Consider the following 14,783-nt stretch of genomic DNA (forward strand, 5'->3'; position numbering starts at 1 on the left):
ATTTTGAAAAATGTTGTTTCAATTAAAATCATTAATCACAACGCGTCTCACACAACTGTTGTTTAAGACATCATGAGGCTTCCGATACTTGGGGTTAATTGTTACATGTAATGAAAGAATTTAGTGCGTCTGGATGTTTGATCATGTTCCCATCACAGATACCCTCCGACCATTCAGATGTATATCACAAAAGCCACCAGAAATCAAACAAACTATGCCTCATTAACCACGTGTCATCTTATACGCTGACGAACCCAACCACGGGCCGGCCGCTCCAAGACTCCGCACCGATGGGAGGGACCGAGGCTTTCCTGCTCACTGCCCTCCACATCTGGAACTCCCTCCCTGAACATCTGCGAAAACCCCCAGTCTGTGGACACTTTTAAAAAAGGTTCTTTTAAAAAAAAAACTTTGTTCGTGTTCGAGGCTGGCGTTCTTAAGTTGTCCTTAGATTTTTTTGCTTGCTGCTTTTCAAATTCCTCTTTAGCTGTGTTTTTTTACGTGTATTTATTATCACTTGGTATTTTTATTTTTGACTGTTTTTAATGTGTTATTACCCTTAGTGTCTCTTTGTTATTTTGTTTTGGTTTCTGGTAGCACTTTGACGATTTTTCTGTATGGTGAAAAGTGCTTTTACAAATAAAAATGTATTACTGGATTGTTTGTGCAATTACCAGATCCCTCTTGATACCGTTAATGCCATCATAAGAGCTGGTAAAATAAGTCTGATGACTATTGAAAAACACAGACTAGCTATCTGATCTGATTCTATTTGTTGCACAATGTATCTACTTAAGATAGATAAATGTGTCCTTGAGCTCCAGCAGGAGAACAACTATTAAAATGCTTTGCCAACTAGGGAATGACACAAAGGCTGTGACTCCGTTTTATGATATAAAAACTGTATCCAATGCATGGCTGAGCTGAAAACTGATTTGAGACTTCAGTCGTAGTTCATCATTTTCCAAATTACATTTCTTTTTTTTTTACAGAGTTTGAAAAATGGAGAGCACAACCGCAGGAGGATTTTACTTTGGCTCGTCACACTAAAGGTGAGCTCAGCTAAACTGAGTTATGTGTACTCAGTATATCTGCAAGGCAAAGAGAAAGACTCAGGGAAAACTTCAATTGAACACCATATTAAATCTGCTGTGTGGCAGCACTTTGACTTCCAATATTAGGCCAAAAAAAAAGGCAAAAAAAATAGAAGGACGACTAAGACTGCAAGGCACTGCAACAAAGCACTGCCTCAACTTACACTTGAGTTGAAAATCATCATGAATAAATACAGTTGCCAGTATATCCTTCGACGATACATTTGAGCTAGATTTGAAATCGTGGTTGTACATTATAAATATATTTTCTCTTGTTTTGCCTTTTTTCCAGTCAAATATAACCCTGGTTGCTTTTACCTACAGCCAGGACTCATACAATACAATGTTATCACTTACAACACCACAAACTATGACCAAAACATCCTGTATGAAGTTGAATAGACCTTTCCCCAAAACAGTCTCCGTAAAGACGCCAGTGTTGGTGTTATTGTGATCAGCACAGTCAGTGAGTGTTAGTGAACTCACTGTTTGGTCTGTTTCCAGTGAACCTGACTCATTCAAACCACTGTGCACGTACTGATGGAGCAACAGTGAGACGGTAACACTGTTAATCAATCCAACTAATCCCTAATCTACCAGAACAATTATAAATGACATTTGGGAAGCTAACCAGTTCCTGAGCCATAACAACAGGAGCACTTCTGAGGTTAATTACAAATTATCAGCCCATTAAATTGTTCTAACGTATGATGGAGGCCCAGGACATACATCTTGCTCCTCATATATATGTGTAAACCATAAACATATTATGTACTCTTCACCCTATGTTTTAAACTTGGTGTTTCTATCAAGTTACCCAGCTTTTATGTGCAGATGTAGGCGGATAACCTGCGAACAATACAGATAACCCGACGATGGGATCTTATTTTAAACCGTGTCTTTACTTCAGCAACGCGCACAGACCAGTGTGCTCACACAGCAAATGAAGTGGCGTACAGCTGTGACAAGGTCTGGTAACGTTTAAAGTAAAGCGACACTGTAGATAATCCAAAACAGTCTCACGGTAGCACGATAGCTCATTTCATCAAGCTACGCTAGTTAGCCCTGTTAATGTAGCGGCTAACCTGAGCCAAACAAAAAGGTCGGGCACATTAACACAAACGCTGCGGCTGAAAGGCCACACAGCCGTGGGGTTTTAACTCTTTAGGCCGTATATTACTGCTTTCTTTTCCACTTATGGATGGACTTACCTTTGTGATAGGTTGAATTATGCCGCTAGTTGTCCGGGATCTTCTGTTGTTGTTTGCTAGCAGGCTAGCTGTCTGTGGAAGTGGCGGACCCGGACAGTCTCGCAGAGAGCGCCCCCTGCTGTCTCGGAGTAAATTCACAAGTCATGAATAAAGTGAAAAACTAACCCGGTACTGTGGTGTAGAGTAGGTTAACCATAATATGTGTTTTTCTTTTCTTTCTGTCCACTTTGTCTTCATTGCCTGTTAATAAGAGGTTAAATGAATAACTACTTTGAGCTCTGTTGTGTTTATAGTTCCTTCACATGAGTGCTGGGGTGTTTAATTTTACAAGCACTGAAAAGTAATTTATCTTAATTTAATCAGCAGGCTGGATGAGCTATTGCCTTGTGCCGAGATTATTAACACAGCTTGCCAAGATTAACGGATATCAACTGTTAAAAGGTTGAATTTAATTAAAATGTAGACAGAATTAATCTCTGGATTCATCTGCTCACCTTGAATGTGTCTTTAATACATCTTTAACCTCTAATGTTTCTTTGTAGGGACAATAAACTGTATGAACAAACTTCAAGAGTTGAGGATTAGTTCTTCCATTTACGTCAGCAAAACAATTTGTTTGCACCAGTCCACTTCTTGTGATAAGGATTAGTCATCATGAATTTGCAGCACCGGACATTATGACCTCTGCAGGACTTCCTTCACAAATCCCTCTGCAAAAATGTTGCTCTTTTCTCATATACACTTATAAAAAAATACACACTAGCCCAGCTTTTACCAAAACTCTATTTGTTTTCATACAGAGGACTTATTTCCTCACATGGGTCAACAAAGTCACTTGAATAATGGAAATCCTACAATTAAAGGCTACTAATCAAGAGATGAACTTTATTTCAACACTCAGACTTGACCCCACAGTACAATAATACAGATAAAAGTTAAACAGACATAAAATACAAAACTGAAGTATTGATAAAGAGTATGTTGACAAATATTTACACATTTACAGATAACCTTTATGTTTGGATTAAAAGGATATATCAGTTGTCCAAACTTGTCCAAATCAAATGCATTGCAAGTAAAATCCCCAAAAATGAAACCAGATAAAACAAAATGTAGCTGTAAATAAGACATTCATCTCCGCTTTTTAGGGATGACGACGTTTCCACTGGTTGCAATGGGGATCAGGAGCTTGCGCTGGTCCATACGAAGATATTTTTCAATAAGCACTTCCACCGGCACCTTATCATTCACGTAGCCCTGCCTGCAGAGTACAAAAACACACCAGTTGTGTTAAATGTAAGAAGATGTGTCAGGCATTTTTGTGCACAGTTAGCAAGAAGTGTGCTCTCATAGATGGATGTTGTAAATTATAGGGACATTTTAGAATTTCTTTCCTTTCTCATGCTTACTGCTCATGTCACCTTTGCTTTTCCTCACACTGAATATGGAGCTCAAGCTTGCCATCTAGAGGACAGTATTATCCTAGTGTATCAGTGCTTTTTGCCTGTCTTCATACTATGTCTGACACTCTTAACGTACGACTGAAAGTGGTTTACACTGAAATAGCCAAATGGTGCATGCAGAAGTCACACAGTTAACTAGCATTCCTGTTATTTCATGATCCAAGACTTTTAAGGGTTTTTTGTCACAGTCTAAGTCAATAATACACGCTCACTCACACACTTACCTTTTCAACAGAAGTTCAACATCTTCAACCTCTATAGTTTTTCTCTTTGCATGAATGGCATACGTCTCCAAGTCCTCTGCCATCCGCTCAAAGAATTTATCCATTCTGTTAAAGACAGTGAATTACAATGAAGCAAGCGTGTACAGTACAGCTAATGAAATCCATTAATCATATTAAAGTGCAAAACATAATTAGGCAACCTACTATATACTCAAAACCTCTACAGTTATAGTTACTTACATTTCTTTGAGGACAGGGTAAACATCTGCAGAGACCTTTGTTTTGGCGAAGTGCTTAAACACGCCCATGAGGTAGCTCTTAGGGAGGCCTGTTTCCCTTTTAGCTGGCCCTATCCTCACTTTTCTCACCTGCTTAGGTTTAACTGCAGGCAAACTTTCACTTGTACTGCTGGTAGCAAGAAAGAACTTGTCAGTAACATTAAAGATGATCAGAATCGGGACTAGATGAGATGTTTCAGTGTAGCAGGAAGTGCAACTTGCCTGGTTTGAACATTCTTAAGAACAGAAGGTGAGGCCAGAGGATCAGGATGAAACATGTTCCTTTTCTCTCGGACAAATGCTGGAGTCTTGCTTGGGACCTCTGAAGATTTTATAAAAACAAAACACGTTTTAATCTTATTCTCATTTTTTTTCAAAATAAAAACCACACACACATGAAAAGAGACTGACCTTCACTCTCCTCTTCATCTTCTTCATTTTCTTCATCCTCCCACTCCTCCTCCTGTTCAGCAGGGCCCTGAGCAGCAGCTTCTTCAGGTAAATTATTACTCAGGTTATCAATAGATAGATGAAAGGAGCCCTCTTTATCCGACTCGGGCTCGGCCTCTGTGTAAAAGGCACCCATCTGTCCTTTGGTTGAGGACTCAATGGCACTGTGTGCTTTGGACTTGCCATCAGACCACCCTAGATGCAACAACAACACATGTGAAAGCTCTTGTGTGACAACCTCTTCTGACAGTTTATCTAGAGCTGGGAAATATTTTTAACATGTAATTATCATCTCGGCTTTTAGTTTATGTCTTTCATTTCCCTTCGTTACACATTACAACAGTGATATAGTCGGTGTCTTTTAGAGGCTGATATTAAAACAGTATTATCCATACTATTATTTAAATGATTAGTGATCGACAGAAATTTCAGTGCCAACAATTTTGATGATCTATTATTTGTTTAAGAAGAATCTAATCAGGATCTGGGAACCTATAGTTTGCAATTTTCTATCATTTTTTAAATCTTATAGACAAATAATGAGTTGTTAGTTACAGCCCTTAACCACAGTAAGATTCCATTTTGACTTCCTTACCTGCGTCTGTGGTATCTGCCAAATCCCTGCCTGCTTCTATAACAGGCATGACTCCACCCCCGGAGGAATGAGCCCTCCGACTGATGTGTTCTAAGTCACGTGGCAGCTGTTCTGATGCCTGCTCGTCATCTTCCTCCCCCGGCTCTCTGTCATGCTCATCTTCAGGTTGAGAATCAGCCAAACCAACATCTTCTTCTTCAGACTGCAAACCGGCTGCAGGATCATCTTGATATTCAGCAACATCCTCCTCAGACTGAGACTCAGCAGCACCTTCTGCTTCAGTCTGAGAGTCAACTGCACCTTCTTCGTCATCTTCTTCAGTCTGAGAGTCAGCCGCAACCTCCTCGTCTTCAGACTGAGACCTGGCTGCAACATCCTCCTCAGGCTGGGAATCAACTCCACCCTCTTCTACTTCTTCAGTTTGAGAGTCATCTGCGCTTTCTTTTTCTTCGTTTTGATATTCTTCCTCTTCTGTTTGAGCTTCCACTCGATTCTCCTCCTCCTCTTCCTCAGACATGACTTTCGACATGGCTGCTGCTTCTTCAGGATCTTCAGGTTGAACATCCGCTGTCCCATTATCCACGGACCGAGAAAAACATTCTTCATTCAGAGGTTCTGCCACAACTCCCTCTTCAGTTGGAAACAGATACATTGATTTCTCTTTCTCCGGCTTGCTCTGCTCCGCTTCCGTCTGCTCCTCCTCCTCTATCATCTGCCTCTGAAGCTGAGACGCCATCACCGTGGGCTTGTCCTGAGTCGCCACAATGGAAAAGTTGGAGGTCATGGCATCGGGCTGGGCGTAGAGAGCCGTGTTACAGTGGAGGATATCAGTTGTGATATCAGGTTCACTGAGTTTGCTTAGGCCCAAAGTGAAGCCCTCAGAGAAGGTGGTCTCATTGAGACACTCCTCCTGCGCAAAGCTGCTCGGCCCTGGGTGACAGGAAGGGAGTGAGAAAACCACGAAGGAAAAAATTTGCATTAGCAAAAATAGTGAGGACAGCAATGGCAGAATACTTTAAATTATGTTCATACATACTACACTATTTGCTCCTCCCTTCTAAAAAGTAACAGCTATATCTGCTTCCTTCCACCTGCCGGTCATGTAGCTAGGCTGGAAGTTAAAATGTACACTTAAAAAGATACATAAGTCAGAATACAGGGATGGCAAATTGTACGCTTACAACAGCCTGGTGTTGAAACTATTAGTCAACGAATCAATTATTCAATGAATCAAATCAATAAAAAAAAAATCTAGAATCTGAATGATTACGGTCTAAATGGTTATTATAAAGATTTAATAAATAAATGAATTATCAGCACTCTCATCAACTTGTTACAGGCATGATGAGACATGGAACAAAAAGGAAAACTTTGGTAGGTTAAGAACAGTATTTTAATCATCATAATCACCTCCCATCTGCCATTTATTCACAGCAGCTCCAAATTCTTCCTCTGAGATTACTCGACGGTTTGATGCTCTTCTCTGCAGGCCCCTTTTCTCTGTCCGAACATCCACAAAGGGTGTTTTCAGACTCAGAGAAGTGGAACTGTAAAAAGGGACAGATTGGACAGGCCATATAGTTAAATACTCACTTATTAACATAAACGTAAACAGCAACCTAATTGTTGTAACATCACAAAAATAAAATTATTTAGGTCACTCAGAGTCAACCTTTGTTTTTATGCAACGTACCTTGACAAAGAAAGTGATGAATGGTCCCCTACTGATTCCTCATTTTCCTCTTCAACATCTGTAAGCACAAGCATCCACCAACCATCACATACATGCTTCAGCTTCAAATGTATGAATTTACAACACCAAACATCCTTAAGATGTAACAAAACCCCATTAAAGCACTGAAGCCTATTAATAGTGGCTTTAACCTCACCATCTCCATCTTTAAGACGCTTTTCAAAAGCTGTTACATTAAGGCTCCGGCGTGGTCTCTTTCTGCTCAGTCCCTTCGCGGTACTCGCTGCGTTGCCAATAGTTATATCGGGCAAGTCGAACCCTGACAGTTCGATACTGAAAGTAAAGCAAATACAAACCTGTTATATATAAACAAAACATAACTCAGCCAGTTCCTTGTTATATAAAATGTAAATACTTTAAAACAACATTAGTGCAATTATTTAAAATACTATTGGACGGACATCTCAAATAGCAGCACCCTGGAATACCTGTTACACACAGCTCACCTTGGACGCTTGCTGGCAATGCTGGAGTTGGCAGAAGACGGCTGTGGCTCTTCTGAGGCAGCTTTCTCATGAACCACAGGGGACCTCACAGGCTCTGAATCACATGGCAAATGACACGGTTAAGAGCAAACAGTGACATACACGATGCACGGACAAAGGCCATGCACATACCTGTCCGCAGGATGTTCATGAGTATGTGCCTCGGTGTGTCTCCATCGTCAAACAGCATCGAGGCTGGAGCAGGCGTGTTGGTCTTTCTGAGCACAACTGAGGCGGTCCTCCTTTTGGTAGCGGGCAGGGATTTCCTGGTTATACTCTGGAGAGAAGGTGGAGAGGTCAGCTTTAGGAGACTGAACAACTTGCCCATCTTCAGCATCAGATCTGCTCATCTTCCTCACCTCACGTATTTTATGTTTCAGGCTGCGCCTCAGGAGGCCCTGTGGGGTTTGGGCACCAGCATCTTTGTTACTCAGTCTACTGCTGCGCCTGGTTGCACTGGTACTCTGGGCTCTGGAGGAACTGAACACAACACAGCACAAACTAAGTTCAACACTGGACAACACTGAGACACATGTGTAACTGTCTGAAAATCAAGAATCTCTATGGCAACTTGGCACATCCTAAGTGTAAACTTATATACTAATAGTGTGTTTTTTTTCCACAGTTTGACTCGGTTTAATTCAAGTTATACTTCCAAGCATCCAACTTAAAGCTTACAGGGCCCAGATCAAGGTTGAGCAACGTTAGCTTTACCTTAGCTGGCGTCAGTTAATGAACTTTTATTTGACATTTCCCCAGAAGAACAGATAAAAGGAAGTTACCTGCGGGTGATGGGAGACCTGGGTGGGTCGGTGCTGAGAATATGTTTCAGCAGGACCCGAGCAGACAAGTCCTCCGTAGGGTCCATTTAGAAACCGAGCTCAGTCAGCTGATGTTAGCTGTTAACCGAGTGAAGCTGCAGTTTGTTTTAAAAACAGGCGATTTCCCGAAAAACACCGACTTCAACAAACGAAGCTAAACTGCGTACAGGTTCATTTATTACTCGTTTTATGAAGTCAATCCATCATTTACCCTGTGTTGACTGTCTTTCTCTCCCGTGGACGTGGTTTCAACGGATTCATGTCTCACACGGTCCCGCGTTATTTTTAAGTGAAATATCGCGAGAAGACGGGTTTCTTCTTCTGTTTTTGATATGTGGTAGCATCGCCACCAACTGAAGAGCCAAGTTCAGTGATTTGTGAAAGTATGAAAATATTTAGCATTTGGTTTTTGGTGTGTGAGAACATATTATATTATTATTATATTATATTTAAATCACTTCCTCCTTGTTGTGGATGAACCAGTTTCTTCTTGGACAAATACAGTAACGTGTAACACAAGACACAATGAAAACATTTGAGTTTATGGCAAGCAGAGGGGGTCAAATCGTTTTTTAAAGCGTTATAGCTTTTTAATTTTTAAGATTTTGAAATGATTGACGTTTGATCACGATGTGATTATCCACATTTTGAAAGCCACAAGACTTTTTCTTAACCTTTTGTATTTGTGTTTATAAAATTTACCCGACTAAAACATTTTCCCCCATCTCTTGTCCACTCCAAGTAACATAATGTCCCTGCAGGATAAATTGTATTTCTCACCAGAATATTTTTAAATATACAGTCTATGACCAGAATATATTTCCAGTGATTGGCATAACAGCACTCTCTGCTGGTCAGAAAATGAATAACAACTACTGTAGATGAAATTGATGCACCCAAAGTAAAAAAAACAAATAGACAAATTTTAGAAACAAAGGTTAAATACTAACACAGAGTGGTTGTCTTTGAAAGGATGGTGTCACCAAAATGTGTTGCAGCATAAATAAAATGTAAACTATATACACACACACACACATATATATAAATATATATAGAGAGAGACATTTGTCACTATATTGAAGGTGTCCCTGTTCAAGTGTTTTATCTGGGTGTCACAATTAGGAAAACATTTCATTTTAATGTGATTATAGAAAAAGGTGAATAATAATAGATATGTCATGTGGTTAATGAGAGATGTTTCCTAATGTTGCCAGTGTTTAATGACATAAAATATCAAAAACTATCAGTCGGTGGTGATCACCTCTACTGACCTGCTGGTGCAGGCCCTGTTTTCTACAATAGATGTATTCTCCACAGACTGAAAGAAAACCTCAATACTTGACAGGAAATGACTGGATTTCCCCCGAGTTAAGAGCTCATTGCTCACAATAATTTCCTAAAATGGGCTTAAACGTATTGCCGGTAGATTTCTGTGGAAACCTGAATGTGTAATTTACTACTGTACTGGCTAATGAAATGTTATAATTTTCATCTTTTTATCAAAATAAAAGACTCACTACTGTATCAGCATTCAACAACTACAGCACCAGTTAGACTTATTAAAGTAGATAGTTCAGTAAGTAGAAGTATATTAAAGTAGATTCACTGATAATCTTGTGTTGACAAAACAACAAAATGTCCAAAATTCCAAACACATTTTTGTTACCAGTTTTTAGCTTTTTGTGTTCAACCCAAATGTCAAGTGCAGCAACCATATAATTTAAAGATCTAGAATATTAGGTTGGTTTCTTGCTAGTCAATCATTACCGTACCACCAAACAAATACTAATATGAAATCTTCAACCCTGTGCAAAATAAATAAACATGCAACTGAGAAGTGTGATTTAAATGATTTTAATAATTTACAACAAAAATAAATTCATAATTTAGTAAAACAGGTGGTTGTCTGTTTTATTCATACAGTCATTGATAAGTGAATGATCCCCTTCACACTGGAAATTAACCAACTGAATGAGTGCAGCACAACCTTGCTTCAGGTTTGTGTTGTATGTGGAAAAAAAGTGCAAAGGCTCATCACATTGACGATAATGTCAGAGACTGAGGTGCAAAGACATGTCGGCTTAGAAATCAGGCCTGTCCTTCTTCATCTTGGAGTAGTCCATGTTAATCGTGAAAAGCTGGAAATACACACAGACAAACAAACAAATGTACACAATCAGTAGGAGAGAAGCAATATGGACTTTGAGGCAAGATAACAGAAGAGATATGGTTGTCCACAGAATTATGCTTTCGGTTTGAATCTAACGAGAGCCACATAAAGATATATGAAAGATGACAGTAAATGATCAACGTGCGTCAGATGTTATTTGGACAAAATGTACACAAAGGCTCATACTTTGTACTGGTGGTCGGGCTGCAGGTTGTTCCAGGGCTCGGGGTTGTTCTTACGATCCCATCTGAGGGCAAACAAATCAGCAAACTCTTTAATGTGACGTTATCAGTGTTCTTCTGATGACACTTCAACACACACACACTGAAGAAAGCAAACTTAAATCCACAAGAAGACAATTAATACTTTCTTGGATGTTATAGAGACTTACGAGACGTCAGGGTTTTTCAGAGCCAGCCGACCCAGGTACATCATGCTCATGGTTGCCCCACCACCGATGAAGATGAAGAGGGGGATGAGCTAGTGGGTAAAGAGCAAGATGAAATGAGTGACAATGTAGGTTTCACACCAATTATAACATCATTTGCAATACTAAGATGAGAAAACAACATATAGATTATATATATATTAGCTATATTATGTACTGACTTTAGATATTATTATATATAACAAGATATATTACTATTCTTTACTTCAGTTGTTCTCAACCTTTTCAGCTTTAGACCCCTTAAAAAGGACCTTCTACTCATGACGTGCATTAGTTTTATCCAGTAATTCACAAGAAAGCAAAGATTTACTGGAAATACAGAAGAAGATAAGACTAATTAAGTGCACCACATGCCTATCCTTTCCTATCTCTTCATTTGTCTTGTGACCCCTTGTTGGGGCCCCAGGCCCAAGGTTGGGAACCTCTGTTTTATTCCATTCCAGCTACAACATTACAAGTGCCAGTGTTCAGCATAGAGTACACATAAAATAATCCTATACTGTATCATCACTTTTTAATTTAATCACAAACTTGATGAAGGTTATTACGGTTATTAAGGCCCACACTGATCTATTAATATGGAGGCTGCCGTAAAGCAAACTGTCTCCCCCCGCCGTCCTTGATCCACACACTCATTGCATTGCTTTGGCCTTGAGTCATGCCAGTATGGAGACCATACTGTGCTGTACGTGCTGCAGAGACACACGTACATGGCTGGCTGTGTACCCATTACAGGGCAACGCTATGTCCCCCATCACAGCGGAGACTTCAACCTTTAAAAGATCAAATTACAACAGTGCGCTTCATTCAGTGTATCCTGCCGCAGCGGCGCAGGTGGTTTCATTTTTACTGCTGCCGAAGAAAAGCGGAAAAAAAGAATCCTGTCATTTAGATGAGAGCAAAAAAATATATATATATAATCCTCAGCAGAAGGAAGGGTAGTGACAGGAATATAGTGATGAGAGGAAGGACGAGGAAGATAAATGTGGACTATAATGTGGATGTATTGGTGTCTTTATTGTCCATTTCATCATACATCTGTGGCTACTGTTGAGGAATTTAGACATTTCTGTCATAGACTTGTATTAAATGTAGATTGTAAAACATCACAAACGTTTCGTTAATTGATGAAAGCTCAATTAATACAAATAAATAATAGTAATATATCCGATTGGCCTAATTAAAGTAAGACTTTGGGTGTAACGGGAGCGCGCTTTACCACACCGCGTCCTCCCAGCGCTTTCAATGTCACCGGGTCGTTCAGGTTTTTCTGTTTAAAAAAAGAACAAATACAGGGTTCAGGACTTACAGCTGGATGGTTCTTGAGCTGTTTGGCGACGACCCCCAACATAGACGGCATGGCGGACAATCCTCCCGCTGACGGAGCCCCTTAACGCGAATATCTGCCGGCAAAAAATGCGCGCTTCCCTGCGGAGGATCTCTTGCTGTTTCCTGGACGTACAGTGAACTAACCACCACCTCCTCTACTGTCAGCCAATCCCACAATGCAACGACAACAGCTGTATGAGTGCACCCTGTTTATTCGGTTACATCCCCCCCCAACACACACACACACACACATCTTCATGATCCAGAGAAAGGAACACTGACATCACATTTTCTGTATTTTTAAATTACCTTTTTGTCATATTTGAAAGCTTTAAAACAAATGTGTTTCATGAGTAAATGTAATTTGATATATGAGAGAAAGAGAAAGACTGCTCAGACACTATTTATAAGTAAAGCAATTCAGCTCCATCAGGACAAACCTGATTCATTTGAACTGTTCAGTTTCCCCTTTTTTCGCCACTGAAGAGTGTCGTCAAAGGAAAATGACAGCTCTTTATAGCTATAACTTGTTGCAATGGCACAATTCAGTGCTAAAAACACAGATGGAACAATGCTGGAAGGAGACACAGTTCACCAAGTTTGCAACTTATATTTCATGCCAGAAAATAGTGAGAATGCCCATCATAATTTTCCACAGATCAAGTTGGCATAAGCTTTTGAAACAGTTGGTTTTGTCCACCCAACAAGATGATTCCCAGACATATTCAGTTTAGTTTGAGAAGCTGGAGCCAGCAAACTTTGGGGGATTTTTCAAGCGAAAATGCCAAATAATCAATTATCAAAATAGTCAGTTGACTGTTTCAGAACTATTTGCATGCATTTTCACTCCAACAATGTGATTTAACTGTTAAATTTCACTTCAGGTTTATACTTTTCCCCCAAAAAACGTAGAAATACAGAAAGTACAAAAGACCGATGTGAAGACTTTAAATATCTCATCCAAGACACCATTGTATTGTCAACATCTGGATGACCTGACACCCTGATTGTATCAGTAAGGAATTCTGATTTAACAATGCAAGCGTCATCCACTCGGTTGATGTAACAATGTGGGGAGAAAATGCAGATCTAATATATGTATTCATCTCTTTTTACCCATGTTCTCATTTCACAATGACACAAAGTAGACCCATTACACGTATCACAACTCTCTGCAGACATTCAGACCAGAGCATTATGAGTTATGTCTTAAGACCAGTTTAATAAATCACAAAGACAACACGTTATCAATCATACATTTTGTGGACAGAACACAGAACCTGAGATAACAGCACGCCCACAGCATCCACACCGAGTGAGAAAACATTGAAATTGAGGCTTATTTTGAAAGAAAAAAAGGACAATGTTTCAATCCATCGGTATTTCACCATGATACTAAAACTAGGAGAAGTAAGTCAAACGATCTGACTAGTTAACTTTCCATCCACGTGCACACACATAAACAAAACTCCTGTCAGACAATGAACCCAGGACTAACGTATGGAAGAAACATCTCCTCCTCCATATAAAAACCCTCTCCTGGAAGTGCATAAAAATCCACCCGATACAGTATCTCATATAACACCTGCCTCAATTATACTGACAGAACAAAACTAAAAGTAACAGGGTTTTTTTTTTTTAGCTTATGTTGCGGGTAATTGAAAAAGGATGTAGAAAATACACATTACTACTCTTAAAGTACAAAAGTGAATATAAAAATAAGAAATGCGACTCAAAAGTAGCAGTTCAATTTGTGCAAACATGTCTAGAAATAAAACTATCTGAACATCAACTTGTCAGCTTGGCAGAAGAAAAAAAAAAAAAAATTAACACATTGAGGACAAATCTACACCACTAAAACTGGTTAGGTAGTCAACTAGGCTGTGAAACCTCGAAACTATAAACATACCATCAAGCACACATCTAGAACATCAAGGAATATACATTAAAGACGTGCACAAGTTACTTTTTTTTTTTTGCAAGTAAACAAGAGGACGACAAAAATAACATCTGTACAATTTTTAAAGCAGGAATGCGTGAGCTGAAGCCCTTTAGGTATTGATGCTACCCAAGTCCAACAACTGGAAAATTCCCTTCAGTCTACAATAATCAAAATGTGATTTCATTGAGTTGGTTTTTTTTTGTTTTTTTTTTTTTAAATAATCAGGTGAATAAAAAAAGTACCCAACTGATTTGTCGTGCTTTGTACACCAAACACAGGTGCAAGGTCAAGTTAGGTAAAACATTTAAAGATGAATTGCAGATAAATATCTTTGAATACTTAAAAACAAACTTATCCGAGAATGGTTCTTCTTACTTGACCTAGACTCTTAACATTTTGGACAGAAATGATGCACTGCAGTCAGAGTTTAAAACCAGTAGCGTAGTCGGCGAGTAAGTAAGTGTATGTCATGGCTTCTTTGGGGAAAACAGAAAAATAAATGTGCAGCGAGTGGGGGGGG

General features: G+C 39.4%; 3 protein-coding genes across 3 annotated transcripts in view; all 3 read right to left on the bottom strand.

Moving 5' to 3' along the window:
* LOC118331504 (speckle-type POZ protein) overlaps positions 1–2,409 on the bottom strand; it is a 15,116-nt gene extending 12,707 nt beyond the window's left edge. Inside the window, exon 1 of the mRNA XM_035666489.1 lies at positions 2,306–2,409. The gene's annotated coding sequence lies outside the window, so the exon portion shown is untranslated. The remainder of the gene's footprint in view (positions 1–2,305) is intronic.
* A 753-nt stretch (positions 2,410–3,162) lies between these two features.
* Positions 3,163–8,645, bottom strand: cenpt (centromere protein T). The gene is made up of 13 exons (XM_035660099.1): positions 8,336–8,645; positions 7,913–8,033; positions 7,686–7,830; positions 7,515–7,608; positions 7,205–7,341; positions 7,009–7,066; positions 6,726–6,862; positions 5,316–6,245; positions 4,682–4,915; positions 4,493–4,592; positions 4,233–4,400; positions 3,993–4,097; positions 3,163–3,566 (listed from the first exon to the last, which is right to left on the bottom strand). Exons 1-13 carry the CDS (start codon positions 8,419–8,421, stop codon positions 3,437–3,439), a joined length of 2,445 nt encoding a protein of 814 aa, XP_035515992.1. The 5' UTR covers positions 8,422–8,645; the 3' UTR covers positions 3,163–3,436.
* Positions 8,646–10,212: 1,567 nt separating this feature from the next.
* Positions 10,213–12,495, bottom strand: ndufa4 (NADH:ubiquinone oxidoreductase subunit A4). Its single transcript, XM_035665489.1, has 4 exons — positions 12,302–12,495; positions 10,936–11,024; positions 10,731–10,791; positions 10,213–10,512 (listed from the first exon to the last, which is right to left on the bottom strand). Exons 1-4 carry the CDS (start codon positions 12,350–12,352, stop codon positions 10,456–10,458), a joined length of 258 nt encoding a protein of 85 aa, XP_035521382.1. The 5' UTR covers positions 12,353–12,495; the 3' UTR covers positions 10,213–10,455.
* Positions 12,496–14,783: the final 2,288 nt, after the last annotated feature.

Source organism: Morone saxatilis, unplaced genomic scaffold (assembly GCF_004916995.1).
Source record: "Morone saxatilis isolate NCDOM2014 unplaced genomic scaffold, NCSU_SB_2.0 Contig1, whole genome shotgun sequence".
Taxonomy (NCBI): Eukaryota; Metazoa; Chordata; class Actinopteri; family Moronidae; genus Morone; species Morone saxatilis.